This window comes from Oncorhynchus mykiss, chromosome 12 (assembly GCF_013265735.2).
Source record: "Oncorhynchus mykiss isolate Arlee chromosome 12, USDA_OmykA_1.1, whole genome shotgun sequence".
In the NCBI taxonomy this organism is placed as follows: Eukaryota; Metazoa; Chordata; class Actinopteri; order Salmoniformes; family Salmonidae; genus Oncorhynchus; species Oncorhynchus mykiss.
This window is the reverse complement of record NC_048576.1, coordinates 45,757,930-45,785,378: the sequence shown is the minus strand read 5'-3', so window position 1 is coordinate 45,785,378 and position 27,449 is coordinate 45,757,930. Positions and strand designations below refer to the sequence as shown.

General features: G+C 44.2%; 1 protein-coding gene across 1 annotated transcript in view; it reads left to right on the top strand.

Moving 5' to 3' along the window:
• The window catches only part of LOC110538902 (alpha-tectorin-like), an 82,369-nt gene that overhangs the window by 29,742 nt on the left and 25,178 nt on the right, over positions 1-27,449 (top strand). Inside the window, exons 9-15 of the mRNA XM_036939508.1 lie at positions 6,094-6,120; positions 10,228-10,387; positions 10,561-10,848; positions 15,136-15,273; positions 15,942-16,107; positions 16,310-16,722; positions 18,836-19,406. Of these exons, the coding sequence (XP_036795403.1) occupies positions 6,094-6,120; positions 10,228-10,387; positions 10,561-10,848; positions 15,136-15,273; positions 15,942-16,107; positions 16,310-16,722; positions 18,836-19,406 (1,763 nt within the window). The remainder of the gene's footprint in view (positions 1-6,093; positions 6,121-10,227; positions 10,388-10,560; positions 10,849-15,135; positions 15,274-15,941; positions 16,108-16,309; positions 16,723-18,835; positions 19,407-27,449) is intronic.

The following is a 27,449-nucleotide window of genomic DNA, read 5'->3' as shown; positions in this document are numbered from 1 at the left end:
GGTTTCATGACAGTTTATGGCCTCACCCAGTTCAGCTCTTAGGAAAGCAGGACATGAGAGCAAAGAGGACTTCATACTGCTTTCTGAACATGTGTATGGTGATGTCGCATAGGGAAGATGACAGTGCCATCCTTGGCATAATGTAATCTCTGTGTCATTAGTTAATACTGTATTAGGATTTGATGTTGCATGTTCTAATAATGCCTACTGCTGAGCATCTGGCACTATAGTTTTTGACTTGACAACATGTATGTGCTAATGTTGTGATTTAGAAGTTTATCAGTCTGTCATTCCGTATCTCGGGAGTATTAGCCAACAGTCCTTAATCTATTTATGTCTTGAAGATGCATGGCAATAATGCTGCATTATTTGAATGTTCTGCTAGATGTAATTGGCATGAATTGGATGATTTTCTACAGTTGTTTTCTGTTCTATTTGTTGTAGCTAGAGTAGACTCCTCTTGATACAGTCAGAAGTTTAGGGCACTGGATTGTGGCCCCAGAAGGGTTGTGTTTACACCACTATAAGAGCCCTTTTTTGTTACAACCCTCAGTTCAGTCCCCAGGCTTTATCTCAATTGTTCTGTTGAAACATCATGGAGTAAATGCCTGTCAGATAACGTGTGGGGGAACTGAAGGAGTGAAAGTAGGGGTTGTGGTAATCTCTGTGTTGACAAAGCATGACGACAGGGCGATGACTGAACAATGGCCCCCTCTCACCAGGGTCCACTAACCTTGGCACACCTGAACACAATTTACCATCAGGCTGAATACTGTACACGCATTAAAGAGATGGCCGTGTAGATTTGGAAGAGATAATTAATTCACATCACATTCCTCAGAGATCACGTTGAGGATAATGTTACACTAACTTCTAACGCTAAACCTAATTCTAACACTAATTATACTTTAACCCTAAGCCCCCCTAGATATAGCATTTTACCTTGTGGGGACTAACAAAATGTCCCCAATAGGTCACAGGTATAGTTAAACATGTCCACACACACACACACACACACACACACACACACACACACACAGAGAGAGAGAGACACAGACAGAAGTAGAAATAAATTATATTATTATGTTTTTTATACAATACAACCATCACAAGAAATGTAGTATTTCAGAAAGCTATCATCCTGAAATTCACTCTCGCTGAAGGACCCTAGTCTCTCCTGTGAAACACATTTCTTGTCATTTTGAATATAAGGAGTGTTTTCTCTGTTTACAAATAAAATAACAATGATTGGCATCATTTTAAATTCACATCTCTGGCTTACACTAAAACAACATTTTAAACTTAAAGGTTTAAGGTTTTCTGAACAGACTACAACCCACCCATCAAACTGGTTATACCATGGCCCACCACCCCTCCTAACCAATCCGCAAAACTGATCAAAGTCACAATAGGCCTTTTGTACCTCAAATTGCAATGGCCATTTCCCCCAAGTCTCACAGACACACACCACCCCCGTACAGATCAAAACACTCAAAGGTGTTTACATACATCACGCTTAAACGGTTTAAGCTGTAAACACAAAACCATTTTTTTTAAAATACACTACCCCAACTCGGATTACTTGAGAAAATATTTTGATAGCATTTTTACTTTTTGAACAATAGCAATATTTAAATGAGCTCCCAATTCAATGACAAAGAAAAGCCCATAGACTCAAATGGTAAAACAATTCAAAAATTCTACACCTATTTCCTTCTACACCGTTTAAGCTATCCACACCAAACCAACATGGAGATGTTCAGACCAGCCCAACTTAGACTGCTTGTCAAAGGATATTTGATTCTATCTATACTTTTGGAAATATAACCATTTTCATATTTGCATAAATTAAAATGGGTGCGCAGATTTGTTCAATCCAAAGCCTACATTTAAAGAATATTGAAGAATGCATCAGTGATATGTATTTCTTGCAACTTTCTGACGACATAATGCATGTGAATGCCTTAGCCCAAGATGTGCTATTATGGAGCCTAACGTTACTCCGGTCCAAGGACCTTATATTCCATTTTCATATGTAGACTGGCTCTGGCAAACAAAACAGCCAAATATCTAAACGTGAATCGATTCTCAATTGCATTACGGTTCTAGAAACATAAAGCCCTCTACTTTCATATCACATCAAAATAATTTCACAACTGCAAAATACACACTTACTGTACACTGATTTAACTGGCAGTCACAGTTGTAGCCGACAGTATTTTTCAGTGCCAACACGTTTCTGGCAGCCTTCTTCCATTACACACAGGTGTTCGGGAACATGCTAGATAGCTAATTAGCAAAGGTGGTCCCCCCTGTCTTCCGTAAACATGCTCTGTTATATGGAGATATGGCCATGTGATACCATGATGATACAGTGCCTTGCGAAAGTATTCGGCCCCCTTGAACTTTGCGACCTTTTGCCACATTTCAGGCTTCAAACATAAAGATATAAAACTGTATTTTTTTGTGAAGAATCAACAACAAGTGGGACACAATCATGAAGTGGAACGACATTTATTGGATATTTCAAACTTTTTTAACAAATCAAAAACTGAAAAATTGGGCGTGCAAAATTATTCAGCCCCCTTAAGTTAATACTTTGTAGCGCCACCTTTTGCTGCGATTACAGCTGTAAGTCGCTTGGGGTATGTCTCTATCAGTTTTGCACATCGAGAGACTGAATTTTTTTCCCATTCCTCCTTGCAAAACAGCTCGAGCTCAGTGAGGTTGGATGGAGAGCATTTGTGAACAGCAGTTTTCAGTTCTTTCCACAGATTCTCGATTGGATTCAGGTCTGGACTTTGACTTGGCCATTCTAACACCTGGATATGTTTATTTTTGAACCATTCCATTGTAGATTTTGCTTTATGTTTTGGATCATTGTCTTGTTGGAAGACAAATCTCCGTCCCAGTCTCAGGTCTTTTGCAGACTACATCAAGTTTTCTTCCAGAATGGTCCTGTATTTGGCTCCATCCATCTTCCCATCAATTTTAACCATCTTCCCTGTCCCTGCTGAAGAAAAGCAGGCCCAACCCATGATGCTGCCACCACCATGTTTGACAGTGGGGATGGTGTGTTCAGGGTGATGAGCTGTGTTGCTTTTACGCCAAACATAACGTTTTGCATTGTTGCCAAAAAGTTCAATTTTGGTTTCATCTGACCAGAGCACCTTCTTCCACATGTTTGGTGTGTCTCCCAGGTGGCTTGTGGCAAACTTTAAACAACACTTTTTATGGATATCTTTAAGAAATGGCTTTCTTCTTGCCACTCTTCCATAAAGGCCAGATTTGTGCAATATACGACTGATTGTTGTCCTGTGGACAGAGTCTCCACCTCAGCTGTAGATCTCTGCAGTTCATCCAGAGTGATCATGGGCCTCTTGGCTGTATCTCTAATCAGTCTTCTCCTTGTATGAGCTGAAAGTTTAGAGGTACGGCCAGGTCTTGGTAGATTTGCAGTGGTCTGATACTCCTTCCATTTCAATATTATCGCTTGCACAGTGCTCCTTGGGATGTTTAAATCTTGGGAAATCTTTTTGTATCCAAATCCGGCCTTAAACTTCTTCACAACAGTATCTCGGACCTGCCTGGTGTGTTCCTTGTTCTTCATGATGCTCTCTGCGCTTTTAACGGACCTCTGAGACTATCACAGTGCAGGTGCATTTATACGGAGACTTGATTACACACAGGTGGATTGTATTTATCATCATTAGTCATTTAGGTCAACATTGGATCATTCAGAGATCCTCACTGAACTTCTGGAGAGAGTTTGCTGCACTGAAAGTAAAGGGGCTGAATAATTTTGCACGCCCAATTTTTCAGTTTTTGATTTGTTAAAAAAGTTTGAAATATCCAATAAATGTTGTTCCACTTCATGATTGTGTCCCACTTGTTGTTGATTCTTCACAAAAAAAACACAGTTTTATATCTTTATGTTTGAAGCCTGAAATGTGGCAAAAGGTCGCAAAGTTCAAGGGGGCCGAATACTTTCGCAAGGCACTGTATGTATCAATCGGGTGATCTTTTGTTTGGCAAACTCTGCTACTGCGCATACAGTATAGAAACACCACCAGTCATACACCAGTCTCTTGAGGTACACAAACCAGGCACAGCTCATCACACATCTAACACCATTCCTTCCGTGAAGCATAGTGGTGGCAGCATCATGCTATGGGGATGCTTTTCAGCAGCAGGGCCTGGGAAACAAATTATAGAGGGAACAATGAATGGATCCAAATACAGGCAAATCCTTGATGAGAACCTGCTTCAGCGTGTAAACCACCTTAAACTGGGGGTGAATATTTACATTCCAACAGCACAATGACCCCAAGCATACAGCCAAAGCAATTATGGAATGGCTTCAGAACAAGAATGTGAAAGTCTTTGAGTAGCCCAGCCAAAGCCCAGACTGGAATCCCATTGAAAATCTGTGGAACGACTTGAAGATTGCTGTTTACCGCCGCTCCACATCTAACTTAACCGAGCTAAAGAAAATCTGCTAGGAAAAATGGGAGAAAATCCTGATACAGCTGATACAGACACATTCAAGACAATTCAAAGCTGTAATCGCCGCCAAAGGTGCTACTACAAATTATTGACTCAGGGGTATGAATACCTATGTCCCAGACCTGCTGTTTTCAACTCTCAGCAGGAGCGGTAGAGATACTCTCAATGATCTGCTATGAAAAGCCAACTGACATTTACTCCTGAGGTGCTGACTTGTGGCACCCTCGACAACTACTGTGATTATTAGTATTTGACCATAATGGTTATTTATGAACATTTGAACATCTTGGCCATGTTCTGTCATAATCTCCACCTGGCACAGCCAGAAGAGGACTGGCCACCCCTCATAGCCTGGTTCCTCTCTAGGTTTCTTCCTAGGTGTTGGCCTTTCTTGGGAGTTTTTCCTAGCCACCGTGCTTGCTGTTTGGGATTTTAGGCTTGGTTTCTTGTACAGCACTTTGATATATCAGCTGATGTAAGAAGGGCTATATATATAATTTATCAAATCAAATATATTTATATCTGTAAATCATTTCCAATAAACATGCAAAAACATAAACAAATGTTTTCACTTTGTCATTATGGGAGATTGTGTGGACTTTATGCAAACTGGAAACCACGTATCCTGAGGCATTTATTGTAGCTGGGGATTTTAATAAAGCAAATTTAAGGACTAGATGCCAAAGTTCTATAAATATATTGACTGTACTACTTGCGCTGCTAAGACTCTCGACCATTTCTATTCAAATATTCCAGAATGCTTACAAGGCCCTCCCCCTGCAAATATGACCACGACTCCATCTTGCTCCTCCCTTCTTATAGGCAGAAACATAAACAGGAAGTACACGTGCGTAGACGTAATCAATGTTGGTCTGACCAATCGGAATCCACGCTCCAGGATTGTTGGGTTCACGTAGACTGGGAGATGTTCCGGGTAGCTTGCGAAAATAATCTGAGTTTATAAGGAAGTATATAGGAGATGTAGTACCCATTGTGACCTACCCTATCCAGAAACCGTGGATAGACGGTAGCATTCACGTGAAACTGAAGTATGAACCACCTCATTTAACCATGGAAAGGTGATTTGAGATTATGGCTGAATACAAAGTGTAGTTATTCCCTCCGAGGCAAACAAACCAGCAAAATGTCAGTATAGAGGCAAAGTGGAGTCGCAATCCATTGGCTCAGACACAGGACGTATGTGGCAGGGTCTACAGACAATCACCGACTATAAAAAGAAAACCAGTTACGCCACTGACACGGACACCGTTGTCTTGCTTCCAAACAAACTTTGCACATTCTTCGCACGCTTTGAGAATAATTGAGTGCCATTGACGTGGCCCGCTACCAAGGACTGTGGGTTCTCAATCTCCATGTACGGCGTGAGTAAGATAGTCAAGGATCGTATCACCTCCACCTTACCTGTCACCCTAGACCCAGTTCAATAGGTCCACAGACGATGCAATTGCCATAACACTGCACACTCTCCTATCCCATCTGGACAAGAAGAATACCTATGTAAGAATGCTGTTCATTGACTATAGCTCAGCATTCAACACCATAGTACTCTCCAAGCTCATCATTAAGCTTGAGGCCCTGGGTCTCAACTGCCCTGTGCAATTGGGTCCTGGACTTCCTGACGGGCCACCCCCAGGTGGTGAAGTTAGGAAACAACAACTCCCCTTCGCTGATCCTCAACACTGGGGCCCCACAAGAGTGCGTGTTCAGCCCCCTCCTGTACTCCCTGTTCACTCTTGACTGGTGGCTATGCACGTCTCCAACTCAATCATCAAGTTTGCAGATGACACAACAGTAGTGAGCTTGATTACCAACAATGACGAGAACGATGTGAGGGCACTCGGAGTGTGGTGTCAGGAAAATTACCTCTCGCTCAACGTCAACAAAACAAAGGAGATGATCGTGGACTTCAGGAAACAGCAGTGGGAACACCCCCCATCCACATCGATGGGACAGCTTGAAGTTCCTCGGCGTACACATCACGGACAAACTGAAATGGTCCATCCACACAGACAGTCTGATAAAGAATGCACAAACAGTGCCTCTTCAACCTCAGGATGCTAAAGATATTTGGTTTGTCACCTAAAATCCACACAAATTTTACAGATGCAGAATTGAAGCATCTTGTAGGGCTGTATCGCCGCCTGATATGGCAACTGCACCGCCCGCAACCGCAATGCTCTCCAGAGGGTGGTGTGGTCTGCCCAACGCATTACCAGGGGCAAACTACCCGCCTCTCCGGGACACCCACAGCATCCGATGTCACAGGAAGGCCAAAAAGATCATCAAGGACATCAACCACCCGAGCCACTATCTGTTCGCCCTGCTACCATCCAGAAGGCGAGGTCAGGACAGGTGCATCAAAGCTGGGACCAAGAGACTGAAAAACAGCTTCTATCTCAAGGCCATCAGACTGTTAAACAGCCATCATTAACTCGTAGAGGCTGCTGCCAACATACAGACTTGAAATCATTGGCCACTTTAATAAATGGATCACTGGTCAGTTTAATAATGGCACTTTAATAATTTTTACCTATCTTGCATTACTCATCTCATATGTATATACTGTATTTTTATACCATCTTTACTTAGATTCGTGTATATTAGGTAGTTGTTGTGGAATTGTTAGATTACGTGTTAGATATTTCTGCACTGTCGGAACTAGTAGCACAAGCATTTCGCTACACCCGCTATAACATCTGCATACCAACATTTTTATTTGATTTATGTTACATTTCAGCTAATAAACATTTAAAATGATTCTGGTGCGCGTAGATATTATGTTGTGCTCCTAACTTTTATATGTTCGGAGCACAAGTGCTATACATTTATTTATTTTAGAGCTCTGGACAGGATGCAAATGTAAGCTTTATTTTTACATTCAATGTATGATAACCATTAATTTGACATTCTACTACCATTCAATCAAATGCTGCTTTGAATTAGATCAGGTCTTGTCCCTTGGATCAACTTGGCAGTACATTTGCTCAGTATAGAATGTATAAACGAAACATGTAAAGTGTTGGTCCCATGTTTCATGTGCTGAAATAAAAGTTCCCAGAAATTTTCCAGGTGCACAAAAAGCTTATTTCTCTCACATTTTGTGCACACATTTGTTTACATCCATGTTCGTTAGCTTTTCTCTTTCGTCAATATAATTCATCCATGTCAAGAAGCTGAATTAACAGCATGACCATTACACAGGTGCACCTTGTGCTGGGGACAAAAAAAGGCCAATATAAAATGTGTAGATTTGTCACACAACACAATGCCACAGATGTCTCAAGTTTTGAGGAAGCATTCAATTGGCATGTCTTATACACAGACAAGTTATACACAGACAAGTTATTTTTGCATGATTTAATTAATTAATCATTACCGTTTTGTTTCATTCATGTGACCGACCAATACTGGTTTGTAACATGTGACAGACCAATAGCTCACGAGACTTCTTCTCTCCAAGCTGAGAACTTGAAACTGAGATATCTTTAGTTCGTTCTCAAAACAAGGTCTGGGCATTCTGCCAAATTGCAGATACTGATAAGTGAGGATTTATTAAATCAGTCACTTGCATGAACACAGAAATGGGTGATTAGAACAGCACATGAATAGAACACAGAAATGTGTTATCAGAAAAGCACAAACATTAAAATTCCATTACACATTTTAGAGAATTTGGCAGTACGTTCAACAGGCCTCACAACTGCAGACCACGTGTATGACGTCATGTGGACGAACGGTTTGCTGATGTCAACGTTGTTAATTTACAGAGTGCCCCATGATGGGGGTGGGGTTATGGTACAGGCAGGCATGAGCTACGGACAACGAACATAATTGCATTTTATCAATAGCATTTTGAATGCACAGAGATACCGTGATGAGATCCTGAGGCCCATTCATCCACCGCTATCAACTCCATGTTTCAGCATAATAATGCAAAGTCCCAAGTTGCAAGGATCTGTACACAGTTTCTGGAAGCTGAAAATTCCCCAGTTCTTCCATGGCCTGTATACTCACCAGACATAGTACCCATTTATATTTATTAGGAATCCCCATTAGCTGCTGCCATGGCACATTAAGGCACTTACATATAAAACAAAAGATAAAACAGTACATCATATATCATTATTACACCATTGCATATCTACAATACAAAATTTCCTCTGGTGGCATGTCACAAGCATTTCGCTACACTCGTATTAACATCTGCTAACCATGTGTATGTGACAAATAAAATTAGATTTGATTTGTGGGGTATGCATGGGTGTCTGAGCTGTGTGCTAGTAGTTAAAACAGACAACTCAGTACATTCAGTTTGTCAACACTTCTGATTGACATGCATATTATTAGTGTTAGCTGTGGGTGTACATTTAAGGGCCAGCCTTGCTGCCCTGTTCTGAGCAACTTGTAATTTTGCCAAGTCCCTCTTCGTGGCACCTTACCACACTACTGAACAGTAGTCCAGGTGCAACAAAACTAGGGCCTGAAGGACCTGCCTTGTTGATAGTGTTGTTAAGAAGGCAGAGCAGTGCTTTATTATGGACAGACTTCTCCCCATCTTAGCTACTGTTGTATTAATAGGTTTTGACAGAGAATGTAACTCAGTAAAATCTTTGAAATTGTTGCAATTTATATTTATTTCAGTATAATTTGACAGTAGAAAGCCTGCCAAGCCAGGCACCAACGCGACCTACGAGGGCCAAAGTAAGGACCCTGGCAATTCAAGCCAGCTCAATTAAAGCCATTAGTGCTCCACTGTTTACGCTGCCCTCTCTTTAGCCAACAAGGCATGGCTCCTAAACAGACATGGTAATGAGGTCCCAGGCCTAGCTTCCTTCCTCAGACAAGGAGACGCTGGAGCGGCTTGGGTTGGCCCGCAGGGTTCCTAGCTTGGTCCACTCACACGGGACCGCAAGATAAATGTGATCCTGACACATTGTTCCTGAACCCATAATGGGGCCTTTTCAAGGCTCCTCTAATGGGCCACTATGGCAGAGAGAAGGGCGGGGGTACCCCCACGGGAAACCTGGGAGACTGATCTTAAAGAAGTTACGTGTCATCGTCGACCGGCTGGCCAGTTGTCTCTCGCTCCCCAGTGCTATTGTTAAACACTTTTTTTTATGAGGAGTTGTCTCTGTGAGTCACTTTGGTATCAGCCTCCTAGAAGAGATATGGTGCAAGTTGCTGGTGATGTGGTTCATGAGGTTTTGTGGGTCTATGGCTTTGGAACAATCAGAAAACTGAATCAACAACACCTGTCTGAATCCCTCTCATTAAATGCCTTGCCCTCAATTAATTATTCTCACTCTCATTGTCCTCAGTGGCCTTACTTCAATCCCTTCTCTGTCTATTTCCTCCATTTAGAATGATCAGACCAGGCACTCCAGTCATTCTCTTCCACCTCTTCAGCTTCTTTTCTCAGAGAGAAGGTGAGGGACGTGGCTCCGATTCTGATTCTGTATCTTATCTAGAGATATAAGATCAGAGCAAATTGCTCGAGGATCATTGTGTTATAGACCATTACAAAAGAGTGAAAGTTGTGTATGTTTAGAAGACATATGTTATTTTCCCTTTCTTTCTGGTTGAACAAGTATGACTTTATTCTTATCTTGATTGAAATCACCAAAATGTATCAGATTACATGAGTAGTCTATATGTTTATGAACAGTTGTTCCCCATTCTTTGCTCGATCTGTTACGGCAGTTGTCTTCCCCTTCATTCAGCTCTTTCTCAGGAGATCATGTACCCCTATGGGCCTACCTACCGAGATCTGGAGACACCCAAGATGGATGATGGGAGTTCCACTGAAATAATTATACTCATGCCATTCATTTTTTTCAATAACCCCTACCGCTCCATCTATGTAAGCTCCCATTTACCCCTTCTTTCCTTCAATACCAGTAAATATCCCCAACTCATAAGAGAGAAATGTTGATCCACCATATCATCCATCTAACCGATAATTGTTATTTTGATCATCAATCTGTTCATCAACAAATCAATTGGGACCGTGCCTCCCTTTCTCTCTATCTCTAGGTCAACAACAACGGTGTGATCTCCTTCGAAGTACAGGTGAGCCAGTTCACCCCCGAGGCCTTCCCCCTGAGTGACAGCAGATCCTTCATTGCCCCACTATGGGCAGACGTGCACAACGGCATCCGCGGAGACGTGTACTACCGTGAGAGCACAGACCCAGAGTTACTGGAGCGGGCCACACAAGAAATCCGCAAGTACTTTAAGAACATGCCCACCTTCACAGCCACCTGGATCTTCATCACAACCTGGCACCAGGTCACCTTCTACGGAGGCAGTCAGACCACCCCGGTAAAATAAGCACAATCACGAATCCCAGGCTGCTATATGCTCCACACACAAAACACCTGCATGCATGCGGACGATGGCCACTGGTAGTACCATTTATCCTACAATAAATGTTTTTAATCATGTGTCTCTGTGTGATGCTTGTGAAGAACTGAGAGTAACTTTTCATACAGTGGGGCAAAAAAGTATTTAGTCAGCCACCAATTGTGCAAGTTCTCCCACTTAAAAAGATGAGAGAGGCCTGTAATTTTCATCATAGGTACACTTCAACTATGACAGACAAAATGAGAAAAAAAATCCAGAAAATCACATTGTAGGATTTTTAATGAATTTATTTGCAAATTATGGTGGAAAATAATTATTAGGAAATGGAAGACATACAAGACCACTGATAATCTCCCTCGATCTGGGGCTCCACGCAAGATCTCACCCCGTGGGGTCAAAATGATCAGAATAACGGTGAGCAAAAATCCCAGAACCACACGGGGGGACCTAGTGAATGACCTGCAGAGAGCTGGGACCAAAGTAACAAAGCCTACCATCAGTAACACACTACGCCGCCAGGGACTCAAATCCTGCAGTGCCAGACGTGTCCCCCTGCTTAAGCCAGTACATGTCCAGGCCCGTCTGAAGTTTGCTAGAGAGCATTTGGATGATCCAGAAGAAGATTGGGAGAATGTCATATGGTAAGATGAAACCAAAATATAACTTTTTGGTAAAAACTCAACTCGTCGTGTTTGGAGGACAAAGAATGCTGAGTTGCATCCAAAGAACACCATACCTACTGTGAAGCATGGGGGTGGAAACATCATGCTTTGGGGCTGTTTTTCTGCAAAGGGACCAGGACGACTGATCCGTGTAAAGCAGGGGTGTCAAAGTCAAATGGACGGAGGGCCAAATAAAAAAATCAGCTACAAGACGAGGGCCGGACTGTTCGAATGTTCATTGAAAAATTTTTAAATGACGCATATAGTCTAGTGAACCTAATTGAACCTACTGAAAACCTAACAAATATATTACAATATGATCAGATAAATAAAGCAATATTTTCTTATGGCTCTGTCAGTAATCTTTAATTTTCAACAGACACAAAAGACAAATTTCCTTTATATAAATATCCCCATAACATGAACATTAAATGAAAGAAACCGGTATTCAAGGCACCATCAGTAGACTATATTTTCTATTTTAGCAAAAGTGGGCTAAATTTACTTCAAAGAAAAAACAATAATAGCAATTTTCTATCATCCACTCAACTGAAATATTTTTAAAATATAATTGGATTGAAATACAAAAAAATAAAGTGCAAAAATCTATTAATCAAAAACAACACTTTGTTTAAGGAGAAGTAACACGCAGTGAAAACAAATATTAAATTTTAACTTTTAAACTTGAACTGAGTAAAAACTCTAAATATGTGATTGCACAGTAATGTTCACTTGTTTGAGGTTGAGGGTGATACTTGGTGGTGTCCCATCTTTTCCACAAGTTCATCAATGTTCGGGGTAAGGCTCTGAGCTGAAGAAATCCTCAGAATTGAGTGGAGGTGTTCAGCAGTAAGTCGACTTCTGTGTGATGTTTTGTTCAGGTTCATCAAAGAAAACAGTTGTTCACACAGGTATGTGCTGCCAAACATAGACAACGTTTGAGCAGCCTGGATGCGCAGCTGGGGCATTGTGCCGGGGAGGAAACGGGCGAACTCCGCAGCACCCACTGCCGCATATTTTGCCCTCAGTGCATCATTGCATTGGAGGTCAATCAACTCCATTTGGAGGTTTGGTGGTGAGCTTTCCACGTCAACAGCAAATGGGTTACCGAGCAGTTCCAACCTGCTTTTTTGTGCTTCAAAGTCAGCAAATCAGCGTCGAAAGTCAGCGGCAAGCATACCTATTTTATCAGCCAACTGTGTGCTCGGGAACGCACTGGTAGAGAGCTTCTCTTTCATGGTCTGGCAGCTGGGAAAGTGGCTCAAATTTTCTTTCCGCATCTGCGTCTCCCACAGAGTCAGTTTGGTTTTAAATGCCTTCACTGTACTGTACATATCAGAGATGACACGATCCCGACCCTGCAGCTGCAAGTTTATTGCATTCAGATGACTCGTAATGTCACACAGAAAAGCCATTTCACACAGAAACATTTCGTCTCGGAGTTGTGTTGTGTCTTTCCCTTTGCTGTCCAAGAACAGACAAATCTCCTCACGAAGCTCGAAACATCTTTGAAGCACCTTTCCCTGGCTTAGCCATCGCACCTCTGTGTGATAAGGCAAATCACCATGCTCCGTTTCTAACTCCGTCAGAAATGCCTTGAACTGGCGGTGATTCAAACCTTTGGCTCTGATAAAGTTAACTGTGCGCGTGATGATGCTCATTACATGCTCCATTTTCAAGGCTTTACCGCACAACGCTTCCTGGTGTATGATACAATGATAAGCTGTCAGCTCACCTGTCGCGTTTTCCTCTTGCATCTTTTCCCGTATCTTCGCCACCAGTCCGCTCCTGTGTCCACACATCGCAGGTGCTCCGTCGGTTGTCAAACCCACGAGTTTTTCCCAAGGCAGCTCCATCTCATTTACACATCTTGACACCTCTTCATACAAATCATGCCCCGTAGTTGTGCCATGCATAGGACGTAAAGCCAAAAACTCCTCTGTCACGCTTAGGTTGGAGTCCACTCCGCGGATGAAAATTGACAACTGGGCAATGTCAGAAATGTCGGTGCTCTCATCCACAGCCAAGGAATATGCAATAAAATCTTTTCCCTTTTTCACAAGCTGCTCTTTTAGATTGATGGACAACTGGTCTACTCTCTCGGCAATGGTGTTTCTGCTCAGACTCACATTTAAAAAGAGTTGCCTTTTTTCTGGGCAAACTTCGTCACAAACTTTAATCATGCAGTTTTTGATGAAATCCCCCTCCGTAAATGGCCGGGCTGATTTAGCGATCTCTTCTGCCAAAATAAAACTGGCCTTGACAGCAGCCTGGCCTTGTGATTTGGCTTTTTTGAACAGAGCCTGTCGAGATTTGAGGCCTCGTTTTAATTCCTCTGCCTTTTGTAGCCTTTGTTCCATGTCCATATTCTTGTTTTTGTCCGCGTGTTTCGTTTCATAATGTCGTCTCAGATTATACTCTTTCAGTACCGCCACACTTTCTCCACACAGAAGACACACAGGTTTTCCAGCTACCTTCGTGAACATATACTCCGACTCCCACCTTGTTTGAAACCCCCGGTTCTCAGTATCCACCTTCCGTTTTGCCATTTTTGATGGGTATCTGAAAGTTAATTTTACTGTGATGCTGACGACTGCTGTGCCAATAAATATTGAAATGAAGCAGCCTACTGCTCGGTGCGTCACCTTTGCATTGTGGGAAATGTAGTATTGGTGCGTGTAAAAGATCTGCGGGCTGCCGGCTTGCTGCGGGCCGGTTCTAATAATAAATCAAGATCATCCCAGGGGCCGTAAAAAACCTTCTTGCGGGCCGGATGTGGCCCGCGGGCCTTGACTCTGACATATGTGGTGTAAAGGAAAGAATGAATGGGGCCATGTATCGTGAGATTTTGAGTGAAAACCTTCCATCAGCAAGGGCATTGAAGACGAAACGTGGCTGGGTCTTTCAGCATGACAATGATCCCAAACACACCGCCTGGGCAACGAAGGAGTGGCTTCGTAAGAAGCATTTCAAGGTCCTGGAGTGGCCTAGCCAGTCTCCATATCTCAACCCCATAGAAAATCTTTGGAGGGAGTTGAAAGTCCGTGTTGCCCAGCAACAGCCCCAAAACATCACTGCTCTAGAGGAGATCTGCATGGAGGAATGGGCCAGCAACAGTATGTGAAAACCTTGTGAAGACTTACAGAAAACGTTTGACCTCTGTCATTGCCGACAAAGGGTATATAACAAAGTATTGAGAAACTTTTGTTATTGACCAAATACTTATTTTCCACCATAATTTGCAAATAAATTCATTAAAAATCCTACAATGTGATTTTCTGGATTTTTTTTCTTCTCATTTTGTCTGTCATAGTTGAAGTGTACCTATGATGAAAATTACAGGCCTCTCTCATCTTTTTTAAGTGGGAGAACTTGCACAAATGGTGGCTGACTAAATACATTTTTGCCCCACTGTATGTAGTCGTCTCAAGTTGAAATCTCTTTGAACTTCTGGGTAAGTATTCGTTTAGTCTAATAGGGGTTGTTTGTTTAGGTTAAAAGGTAAATTCCTCCAGGTGGTGAATTTTTGTTTTGTCTCACTATTGAACTTACCATATGCTTGCACATTCTCACCTCTCTATAGGTGAACACATTTCAGGTTGTGTTGATATCCGACGGTCTGTCATGCTTTTCCATGTTCAACTATGGAGAGATCAACTGGAGCACAGGCACAGCCAGTGGAGGAGACCCTCTGACTGGTTTAGGTGGTAGCACAGCACAGGTAGTCATCATGATATCCTACATATACCATCCCTGACACACATCAAACCAATGAGGGGATTCGATTAATGCCTCTGGCATGCCCCGGGTGAACCGGGTTAGCGTTGATTGCATTTGATTTGGAACCGGACTGCCTCCCTCCGTGTGAGCCAGGTGCCCCGTTAAGCGTGTGGAGTAATGAGTAAGATTCAGTGTTTTCACATGCAAAATTGATTGCTTTTGATTTTTTTTTTTTAACGCTTTATCCGACTTCCCAATGATAACTAGTTTGAAAATTTGAATCTATATTTTAATGGAAATAGATGTTGTATAATGCACCATTCTACATTGTTGACAATATAACAGAGCAGCACAGATTACCATTCGATTTGTGCAGGGCGCACCTTCCTCACCCGGTCACGTGACGGTCATAGCTTAATCGAATCCCCTCAATCTCAACGCCCCACTTACCACCTCTAAAACACATCAGTTCAATCATGATGCCCCATAAACCACCCCTAAAACACATCAGCCCAATCATGGTGCCCCATATACCACCCTTAAAACATGTCAGACCAATCACAACCTCCCAGATGTAGCTAAAATACAGCAGACCAATCTTGATGCCTCCCACCTCTATGAAAGTGATAACCTCCTCACTTGCCTTTTCCCAATCTCTCCCCTCTCCAGTCAGGTTTTAATGGAGGAGAAATCGGTAACTTCCTCAACCTACCTGGGTCCCGTTCCAATGCCGTGGTTGAAATCGAGAGGACGACCAATGTAAACGTGCCTGGCCGGTGGGTCTTCCGTGTAGACACTGCCCTGATAGACCCTGCCAATGGCTGCAGTTACAATGGTGGGCAAAAAGTATAACATAAACAAAGACTTGACACACTGGTCAAATGTCTAGGTTCAAATGTCTAGGTACTAGTCAAGTCCATGTAGACAGTTTCTGTAAACTTGAATCACTCTCCTCATAACACAGCATGAGTCCCCTTATTAAAAAAACAGCATGGCTGGGGAGACCCATAGTCATGAATGTCCATATCTTCTCCTAGGGCGGTTCTATCGGCGCGGTGAGATCTTCTGGCTGTCCGACCAGTGCTCCCAGCGGTGCCGCTGCCTGGACATGGACAACGAGGTGCTCTGCCGGGAGGCGCCGTGTAGCCAGCTGGAAACTTGTGAGCAGAAGGAGGGTGCCTTCTACTGCCAGTCTACGCGCACCAGCACCTGTGTGGTTTTCGGCGACCCTCACTACCACACCTTTGATGGCTTCCTCTACCACTTCCAGGGCACCTGCTCCTACCTGTTAGCTCGGCCCTGCTGGGAGGTGGCTGGCCTGCCCTTCTTCAGCGTGGAGGCCAAGAATGAGAACCGCGGCATGGCCTCTGTGTCCTGGCTGAAAGATGTCACTGTGGAGGTGTACGACCACAGAGTCATCCTGCCTAAGGGCAGCCAGGGCACAATACAGGTGAGCAGAGCAGCACTTTCAAGGAGGACAAATATGTAGGGATGTCTAGGTTTTAGCTCAGCGGGCTAACACAGTCTTGTCAGTTTGCCATAGGTCAGATGTTGTGCCTTTGGGAGGCTAGGTACATAACAGTGGTCTGATCATGTAGTTTGACAGGTAAGACCAGCAGATCCTGTGTACCGCTCTCCAAGAGATTCATTAGGACGTTACCTAAAGTTTTCATAGGAATATTCCATCAACGTCCCACCAAACATACAAAGAACATGGTTGACATGTTCTCAGAATATAAGATATGGTTTTAGACACCTTTCATGAACATTTCTGTGTATCAGCTGTCAGTACGTCGCTTGATGGTCCCAAAGAAACCCAATTGTTTAATTATTACACAGCACCCTTTGTTACTGTGGCCGAGCCCATCAAGGCCCTGATCCATTCACTGTTCTATATCTGTTGACCATTTTCGGAACACGCACACAGTGCTTTCAACTTACATATTTGACCCACTATGAAAAACATGATTACATTGTGCATGTTCATTTATACAGTAATTATTATTCAGCATGTCCTCACCTCGGATTTGAACTCACAACCTCTTGGTTCACAGCCGTCTGATGTATCTGCTACGCCACCATGTCTGTGTTATCGGATTATTCTCTCTTAATTCATTTGATTTACTTATTTCAGAAATATTAGGGCTTTTATATAGTTTTCTAATGTTGGTGGGGCATATAACCTTGTTTTAATGTTACTCTTGATTCGCAATTATAATTTTTTTAAAAACCTGTTTTTCTTGAGTGTGCCTTTAACAGAGCTGAGATTTCCTTCAAAGTGTATTCACCCTATTGCTTACACATATCCAGATGTTTCAGATCTACACAAGTGCCTAGGAAGACGATGTTAGGGTTTGTTTCTGGACAGTGCCAGACTATACCGGCCCCATAAGCACCTGCTCTCGGGTTATCCGTAAATGGGATAGTGGTTAGGGCATTCGTCATTGGTGCTTGTGTCCTGGGTTTGTGACCTGCTAGGGGAGTCACACTCACATTATTAGCAGTATACAGTATGTTAATGTCATTATTTGGCAACATTTGCAGCACCCGTAATTAATCTAATAAACATGTGTTTCTCAATGAAAGATTGGAACCTGTAGGATTACCCCTTGAGCACAAATGATTTCAAGCTAGCTGTGGATTGAGGTTAAGGCATGTTCTTAACTTCGTTACATGAGCATCTGTCCATCGTCTGCTTGAAATGCACTTTGAAGTAAATCTCTTCAAGTGCACTCAAGAAAAAACATTTTATTGATCATAGTGATTGAGGAGTAACATTAAAACCAGGTACAATGCCCCACCAACAACAGATCACTACATAGAAAGCCCTAACATTGCTGAAATAAGTACATCAAATAAATGATGAGAGAATATTCAGATTAACTGTAACTGACACAGACATGGTGACATAAATATCAGAATGCCGTGAACCAAGAGGTTGTGAGTTCAAATTCCAAGGTGAGGACATGCTGAATAATGATGACTGTATAATTGAACATGCACAGTATAATCATGTTTTTCAAAGAGTGCTAAATATGTAAGTTGAAAGCACTGTGTCCCGAACATTGTCAATAGACAAAGAGCTGTGAATGGATCAGTGGTTCACCAATCAGGGCCTTGATGGGCTCAGCAACAGTAACAAGGCGAAATGTGTAATGTGAATTTTTTGGAGGGTGAACGTTTCTTTGGGATCATCAGGTGAAGTCCTGACAACTAATACAAAGACATTTTCTTGAAATATTCCCATGAGACATGTCTAGAAAATGCATATATTATGTTCTGAGCACATGGAACCATGCTCTGTGTAAGTTATGTTTGACATTTAGGGAATGTTTGCCAAAACATGCTAAATAGGTTCTCAGGAGGTTTTTGCTAACATACATAGAATGTTCCCCTAACTAACAGAAAACTGGACACTCAAACATCTGGGGAACATTACAGGTAACATTACAAAAAAGTTTTCTTTCTCTATAATTGTTAGCTGGGCTATCTAATCTAATATGGTGTTTATGTGGTACTGTCCTGCATAATCTGCCCTGAATCTCCTACCTCTCCTTTTCAAGGTGGATGGACTGATGAAGACACTGCCAGTCCAACTCCAGCTAGGTGCAGTCAGGGTGTACCAGTCGGGCATGGCCGTCGCCCTGGAGACCGACTTCGGCCTCCTGGTGACCTACGATGGGCAGCACTACGCCTCCATTTCCCTGCCCAGCTCCTACTTCAACAACACATGCGGCCTGTGTGGTAACTATAACGACGACCCTGCCGACGACCCTGTGCTGCCCGACGGCTCGCTGGCCGAGAGCGTAGTGGCGCTGGGTGGCAGCTGGCGGGCGGAGGACGCTGACTGGCGCTGCACAGACGGCTGTGCCCAGAACTGCAGTGTCTGTGAACCATTGACCGAGGCGTTCTACTTCCGCCCGGACTACTGTGGAATCATCAACAAGACGGACGGGCCTTTCAGGGACTGCAGGGCAGTGGTGGACCCAACGGCCTTTGTCTATAGTTGTGTCTACGACATGTGCAACAACAAGGACAACATTACCACCCTCTGTCAGGCCATTCAGGCCTACGCCTTAGCCTGCCAAGCCCTGGGGGTCACCATACGAACCTGGAGGTCACACACCTTCTGTGGTGGGTGATCTTCTGTCCCGATGTATATAATCTATATGTCGGGTAGAAATGGTTTTGTTTGGACATTTTTATAGCTACCTATCCTTAAAATAAATATGTTACCTACTGTTTCTGTTAGTGATGTATCTAAATTTACTGGGTGGGAGGGGCTGGTCCAACTCAGTGTCATAAAAAAAAATGCATACCCCTCCCCAAAGTTTAAAATATTTTCACTTGACTCCCCTTTTACCGTAAAATAAATTGAACACCCTCCCCCCATATAATTAACTGAAAATAATGTTTATGACCACAAATAACATAACTGTGTTTATAAAAGTGGATATCAACTTTGCCACTTCAGCATGCTTTTGTGGCACAGTCGATGCCACGCAGGGCTACGGGCCAGAAGGTTGAGTGTTGGCCGATCACCACAGACGAGCTCACTCTCCCTGTCTGTTTCATTACACTACGATCAGAGTCGGCTGCACACACTGATCAGCTAGGGTGAAATCAGATTTTCAACATGTTGATGCCATATTTAATTTGATAAAATATATAAAATTAATTTTCCACCAACTGGGTTCTGTGCCAATGCACTACACAACCAATAAACAAAGCATAACGACTTTGGGCACTTTAATATCATGGTTTGCGTTTTTAACACCACAATAAATAGACCATGTCAATCTTGAAAATATATCCATCCCTACCTTGTAGGCTTACCTAGTATTGAAGGCTTGGCTTGACAATCTCCGAATGTCATAAACTTTTTGGTATTTTGTAACAGATGTCTCTTTCCATTCATCAATTGGCTGCTGCACAGTTTGGATTGATTGATTGATTGAATTTGTCAGTAAAATAAATACTGTCACGACTTCCACACGAAGGTGGCTCATCTCCATGTTCGGGCGGCGCTCGGTGGTCGTCGTCGCCGGTCTACTAGCTTCCACCGATCCTTTTTCCCTTTCTTTTGGTTATGTCTGTTTTGTGTTTCACCTGGTTTCATTTTGGTTAATTAGGGGGGGTATTTATCTCGACATTTCCCTTGGGGTTTTGTGTGGGATTGTTTTCGTTTGACTATCAGTGAGTTTGGGTTTCGTTTTCATCAGTTCATGTTTAACAGGTGGTTTTTCCCTGGACTGTGTCTGAGTGGGGTTTCGTGGCTACTTGTTTCTCCTGTGCCTGACTCCACACCCACATCCCCTTGGGGAGATCTGACAGAATCCTGCACCCTAAATCATGGAGTCAGCAGGAGCGGACGCGCCCACCCCGTCCATGGAGCAACGTGTTCAACAGCACACGGCGGTATTACACCGTTTGGGGACAGCTATGGATCAGGTGTTAGTGAGAATGGAGAGATGGGAAAGGAGCGGCCTCCCTACCTCATCTTCACCCACTCGCCAGGCTGCAACAACACCTTCTCCGGCGGCGTCCGGACTCAGCAGGACTCGGCTAGCTCTCCCGAGGGACTACGATGGGACGGCTGCCGGGTGTAAGGGGTTCCTGCTCCAGCTGGAGATTTACCTGGTGACCGTTCACCCGACCCCCTCGGGAGAAGAGAGTGTCAATGTCCTTGTCTCCTGCCTTTCGGGTAAAGCCCTGGAGTGGGCCAACGCGGTCTGGGAAGGCCCGGACTCTGCGAGGGACCATTACCCAGAGTTCACCCGCCGCTTCCGGGCGGTGTTTGATCACCCACCAGAAGGCAGAGCTGCGGGTGAACGGCTGTTTCACTTAAGGCAGGAGACGAGGAGTGCACAGGATTTCGCGCTGGAGTTCCGGACCCTGGCTGCCGGCACGGGGTGGAATGACTGGGCCCTGATGGACCATCATAGGTGTAGCCTGCAGGAGGACATCCGCAGGGAGCTAGCCTGTCGTGACACCACTCTCACACTGGACCAGCTAATAGACATGTCCATCAGGCTGGACAACTTGCTGGCTGCTCGCGGGCGTCTTGATCAGGGTCTGTTTGTTCCACCCCCCAGCACTCCTGCTCCGACACCCATGGAGTTAGGGGGTGCTGCTGCAAGGGCCACCGGAAGAGGAGCCACCTCCTGCACCAGTTGTGGTCGGAGAGGACACACTGCTGACCGGTGCTGGAGGAGCGTCTGGGAGTCGAGAGGGCAGGCAGAGCACGGCTCGAACACCTCAGGTGAGTCATCACCCGGCTCACCCAGAGCCCCCTGTTGGTCAAATGTATGTGTTGATTTCCTTTCCTGAGTTTTCCCCTCATTAGTCGATTCAGGCGCAGCGGGGAGTTTTATGGACCGCGGTTTCACGTGGAAGTTAGGGATTCCCTTGGTGCAGATAGACCAAGCCTTCCCCGTGCACGCCCTAGATAGTCCGTTAGGGTCAGGGTTGATCAGGGAGGCCACGGTTCCACTGGACATGGTGACGCGGGGGTTCATGAGGAGCGGATTAGTCTCTTCCTAATCGATTCTCCTGCGTTTCCAGTGGCCTACGCCTTAGCCTGCCAGGGTATTCCCTGGTTGGCTTATCACAATCCTAACATTTTGTGGAAACAGGGGGCTCTTAAGGGGTGGTCAGAAGAGTGCTCAGGTAGGTGTGTGGTAGTTTCCATCGGTGCAACGATGGTGGAGAGTCCAGACCAGGTCTCCACCGTGCGCACCCCCCCCCCCCCCCCCCCCCCCCCAAATATGCCGATTTGGCAATCGCCGTCTGTAAAAAAGAGAGCGACCCTATTACCACTACATCGACTGGAGAGTTGTGCGATAAACCTCCAGGTGAACGCCGCACTTCCCAGGAGTCACGTGTATCCCCTGTCACAGGAGGAGACGGTGGCTATGGAGACATATGTCACCGAATCTCTGGTACAGGGGTACATTCGGCCCTCCACATCACCTGTCTCCTCGAGTTTCATTTTTGTAAAGAAGAAGGAGGGAGGTCTGTGTCCGTGCATTGACTATAGAGGTCTAAATTCCATCACAGTGGGGTTCAGTTACCCGCTACCTCTCATCGCCATGGCGGTGGAGTCATTCCACGGAGCACGCTTCTTCACAAAACTGGATCTTAGGAGCGCGTATAACTTGGTGCGAATCCGGGATTGAGATGAGTGGAAAACCACATTTAGGACCATCTGGACTGACCACCGTAATCTGGAGTACATCCGGGCGGCGAGGAGACTGAATAATCGTCAGGCAAGGTGGGCGATGTTTTTTACCAGATTTCGCGTCACTTTCTCTTACAGACCAAGTTCCCGTAACGCGAAGGCCGACGCACTGTCCCCTCTCAATGATACCGAGGAGCGGTACATCGATCCCACCCCCATACTTCCGGCCTCTTGTCTGGTGGCACCGGTGTTATGGGAGGTGGAAGCGGACATCGAGCGGGCGTCTCGGTTAGGACCTCCTCCACCTCAGTGTCCAGAAGGTCGGAGGTACAGTGCCTTGCGAAAGTATTCGGCCCCCTTGAACTTTGCGACCTTTTGCCACATTTCAGGCTTCAAACATAAAGATATAAAACTGTATTTTTTTGTGAAGAATCAACAACAAGTGGGACACAATCATGAAGTGGAAGGACATTTATTGGATATTTCAAACTTTTTTAACCTTTCTGATCTCCCCATCCCGGATCCGGGATCGTGAATACAGACTCAAGCTCATTACCATAACGCAACGTTAACTATTCATGAAAATCGCAAATGAAATTAAATAAATATGCTAGCTCTCAAGCTTAGCCTTTTGTTAACAACACTGTCATCTCAGATTTTCAAAATATGCTTCTCAACCATTGCAAAACAAGCATTTGTGTAACAGTATTGATGGCTAACGTAGCATTTAGCGTAGCATTTAGCATTAGCATTCAGCTGGCAACATTTACACAAAAAAACAGAAAAGCATTCAAATAAAATCATTTACCTTTGAAGAACTTCAGATGTTTTCAATGAGGAGACTCTCAGATAGCAAATGTTCAGTTTTTCCTGAAAGATTATTTGTTTAGGACAAATCGCTCCGTTTTCTGCGTCACGTTTAGCTATGAAAAAACCCCTGTATCCAGGATTGTGTAAATCTATCAGCAAGCTCATTAGCATAACCCAACGTTAACTATTCATGAAAATCGCAAATGAAATGAAATAAATGTGCCATCTCTCAAGCTTAGCCTTTTGTAAACAACACTGTCATCTCAGATTTTCAAAATATGCTTCTCAACCATAGGAAAACAATAATTTGTGTAAAAGTAGCTAGCTAGCGTAGCATTTAGCGTTAGCATTAGCGTTAGCATCCAGCACGCAACATTTCAACAAAAACATAAAAGCCTTCAAATAAAATAATTAACCTTTGAAGAACTTCGGATGTTTTCAATGAGGAGACTCAGTTAGATAGCAAATGCTCAGTTTTTCCAAAAAGATTCTTTGTGTATTAGAAATAGCTCCGTTTTGTACATCACATTTGGCTACCAAAAAAAACCTGAAAATTCAGTCCTCAAAACGCGAACTTTTTTCCAAATTAACTCCATAATATCGACTGAAAACATGGCAAACGTTGTTTAGATTCAATCCTCAAGGTGTTTGTTCACATATCTCTTCGATGATATATCGTTCGTGGAAGCATGGTTTCTCCTCTCAATCAAATGGAAAAATACTTGCACATGGCTTTGCGCACCAGTTTCGACGCAGGACACCAGGCGGACACTTGGAAAATGTAGTCTCTTATGGTCAATCTTCCAATGATATGCCTACAAATACGTCACAATGCTGCCGACATCTTGGGGAAACGGCAGAAGGTCTAAGCTTATTCCTGTCGCATTCACAGCCATATAAGGAGACATTAGAAAACAGAGCTTCAGAAATTCTGCTCATTTCCTGTTTGACGTATCATCTTGGTTTCGCCTGTAGAATGAGTTCTGGGGCACTTACAGACAAAATATGCATAGTCGAGCATCTTTTCGTGACAAAATATCGCGCTTAAAACGGGAACGTTTTTTATCCAAAAATGAAATAGCGCCCCTAGAGATGCAACTGGTTAACAAATCAAAAACTGAAAAATTGGGCGTGCAAAATTATTCAGCCCCTTTACTCTCAGTGCAGCAAACTCTCTCCAGAAGTTCAGTGAGGATCTCTGAATGATCCAATGTTGACCTAAATGACTAATGATGATAAATACAATCCACCTGTGTGTAATCAAGTCTCCGTATAAATGCACCTGCACTGTGATAGTCTCAGAGGTCCGTTAAAAGCGCAGAGAGCATCATGAAGAACAAGGAACACACCAGGCAGGTCCGAGATACTGTTGTGAAGAATTTTAAAGCCGGATTTGGATACAAAAAGATTTCCCAAGCTTTAAACATCCCAAGGAGCACTGTGCAAGCGATAATATTGAAATGGAAGGAGTATCAGACCACAGCAAATCTACCAAGACCTGGCCGTCCCTCTAAACTTTCAGCTCATTCAAAGAGAAGACTGATCAGAGATGCAGCCAAGAGGCCCATGATCACTCTGGATGAACTGCAGAGATCTACAGCTGAGGTGGGAGACTCTGTCCATAGGACAACAATCAGTCGTGTATTGCACAAATCTGGCCTTTATGGAAGTGGCAAAAAGAAAACCATTTCTTAAAGATATCCATAAAAAGTGTCGTTTAAAGTTTGCCACAAGCCACCTGGGAGACACAACAAACATGTGGAAGAAGGTGCTCTGGTCAGATGAAACCAAAATTGAACTTTTTGGCAACAATGCAAAACGTTATGTTTGGCGTAAAAGCAACACAGCTGAACACACCATCCCCACTGTCAAACATGGTGGTGGCAGCATCATGGTTTGGGCCTGCTTTTCTTCAGCAGGGACAGGGAAGATGGTTAAAATTGATGGGAAGATGGATGGAGCCAAATACAGGACCATTCTGGAAGAAAACCTGATGGAGTCTGCAAAAGACCTGAGACTGGGACGGAGATTTGTCTTCCAACAAGACAATGATCCAAAACATAAAGCAAAATCTACAATGGAATGGTTCAAAAATAAACATATCCAGGTGTTAGAATGGCCAAGTCAAAGTCCAGACCTGAATCCAATCGAGAATCTGTGGAAAGACCTGAAAATTGCTGTTCACAAATGCTCTCCATCCAACCTCACTGAGCTCGAGCTGTTTTGCAAGGAGGAATGGGAAAAAATGTCAGTCTCTCGATGTGCAAAACTGATAGAGACATACCCCAAGCGACTTACAGCTGTAATCGCAGCAAAAGGTGGCGCTACAAAGTATTAACCTAAGGGGGCTGAATAATTTTGCACGGCCAATTTTTCAGTTTTTGATTTGTTAAAAAAGTTTGAAATATCCAATAAATGTCGTTCCACTTCATGATTGTGTCCCACTTGTTGTTGATTCTTCACAAAAGAATACAGTTTTATATCTTTATGTTTGAAACCTGAAATGTGGCAAAAGGTTGCAAAGTTCAAGGGGGCCGAATACTTTCGCAGGGCACTGTACGTCCCGCTTGGTGTTCGTGATAGATTGATCAGGTGGGCCCACACGCTACCCTCCTCTGGTCATCTGGGGATTGAGAGGACAGTGCGGGCTCTTAGGGGGAAGTACTGGAGCCCACCTTGGCTAAGAATGTGAGGGTTTATCTTTCCTCCTGTTCGGCGTGAGCTCAGTGTAAGGCTCCTAGACACCTGCCCAGAGGGAAGTTACAGACCCTCTCCTTTCCACAGCGGACTTGGTCACACCTGTCTGCACTACGGGGTGCCTGAGGATATAGTTTCTGATCGGGTCCCCAGTTCACTTCCTGGGTTTGGAAGGCGTTCATGGAGCGTCTGGGGGTTCGATCAGCATGACCTCTGGTTTTCACCCCGATAGCAATGGGCAGGTGGAGAGAGTGAACCAGAATGTGGGCAGGTTTCTGAGGTCGTATTCCTAGGACCGGCCTGGAGAGTGGGCGAGGTTCGCCCCATGGGCCAAGATGGCCCAGAATTCACTTCGCCACTGTCGCCGTTTCAGTGCGTGTTGGGCTATCAGCCGGTCCTGGTACCGTGGCATCAGAGTCAGACCGAGGCTCCTGCGGTGGAGGATTGGATGCAGCACTCAAAGGAGACCTGGAGAGACATCGAGGAATCCCTTAAACGGGCCGGTGGGCGACAGAAGGTGAGCGCTGGCCGCCACCGTAGTGAGGCCCCCGTGTTCGCACCGGGGGACCGGGTCTGGCTCTCGACCCGAAACCTGCCTCTCCGCCTGCCCTGCCGGAAGCTGGGTCCGCGGTTTGTGGGGTCATTTAAAGTCCTGAGGAGAATAAACGAGGTTTGTTATAGGTTACAACTCCCCTCTTACTATTGTATTAACCCCTCGTTTCATGTGTCTCTCCTCAGGCCGGTGGTAGCTGGTCCACTACAGGATGTCTCCTTGGGGAGATCTGACATACGTACAATCCAGTCAAACGTTTTTGGCCACACCTACTCATTCAAGAGTTTTCTTTATTTTGGCTATTTTCTATATTGTAGAATAATAGTGAAGAGTGAAATAGAGAAATAACACATAGGGATCATGTGGTAACCAAAAAGTGTTAAACAAATCATTTTTCAAAGTAACCAACCTTTTCCGTGATGACAGCTTTGCACACTCTTGGCATTCTCTCGAGCAACTTTATGATGTAGTCACCTGGAATGCTTTTCCAACAGTCTTGAAGGAGATCCCACAAATGCTGAGCACTTGTTGGCTGCTTTTCCTTCACTCTGCGGTGCAACTCATACCAAACCATCTCAACTGGGTTGAGGTCAGGTGATTATGGAGGCCAGGTCATCTGATGGAGCACTCCATCTCTCTCCTTCTTGGTCAAATAGCCCTTACACAGCCTGGAGGTGTGTTGGGTCATTGTCCTGTTGAAAAACAAATGATAGTCCCACTAAGCGCAAACCAGATGGGAAGGCGTATCACTGTAAAATGCTGTGGTAGCCAAGTTGGTTACGCGTGCCTTGAATTCTAAATAAATCACTGACAGTGTCACCAGCGAAGTACCTCCTCCTCTATGCTCCACAGTGGGAACCACACATGCGGAGATCTTCTGTTCACCCACTCTGCGTCTCACAAAGACACGACAGTTGGAACCCAAAGGATTTGGACT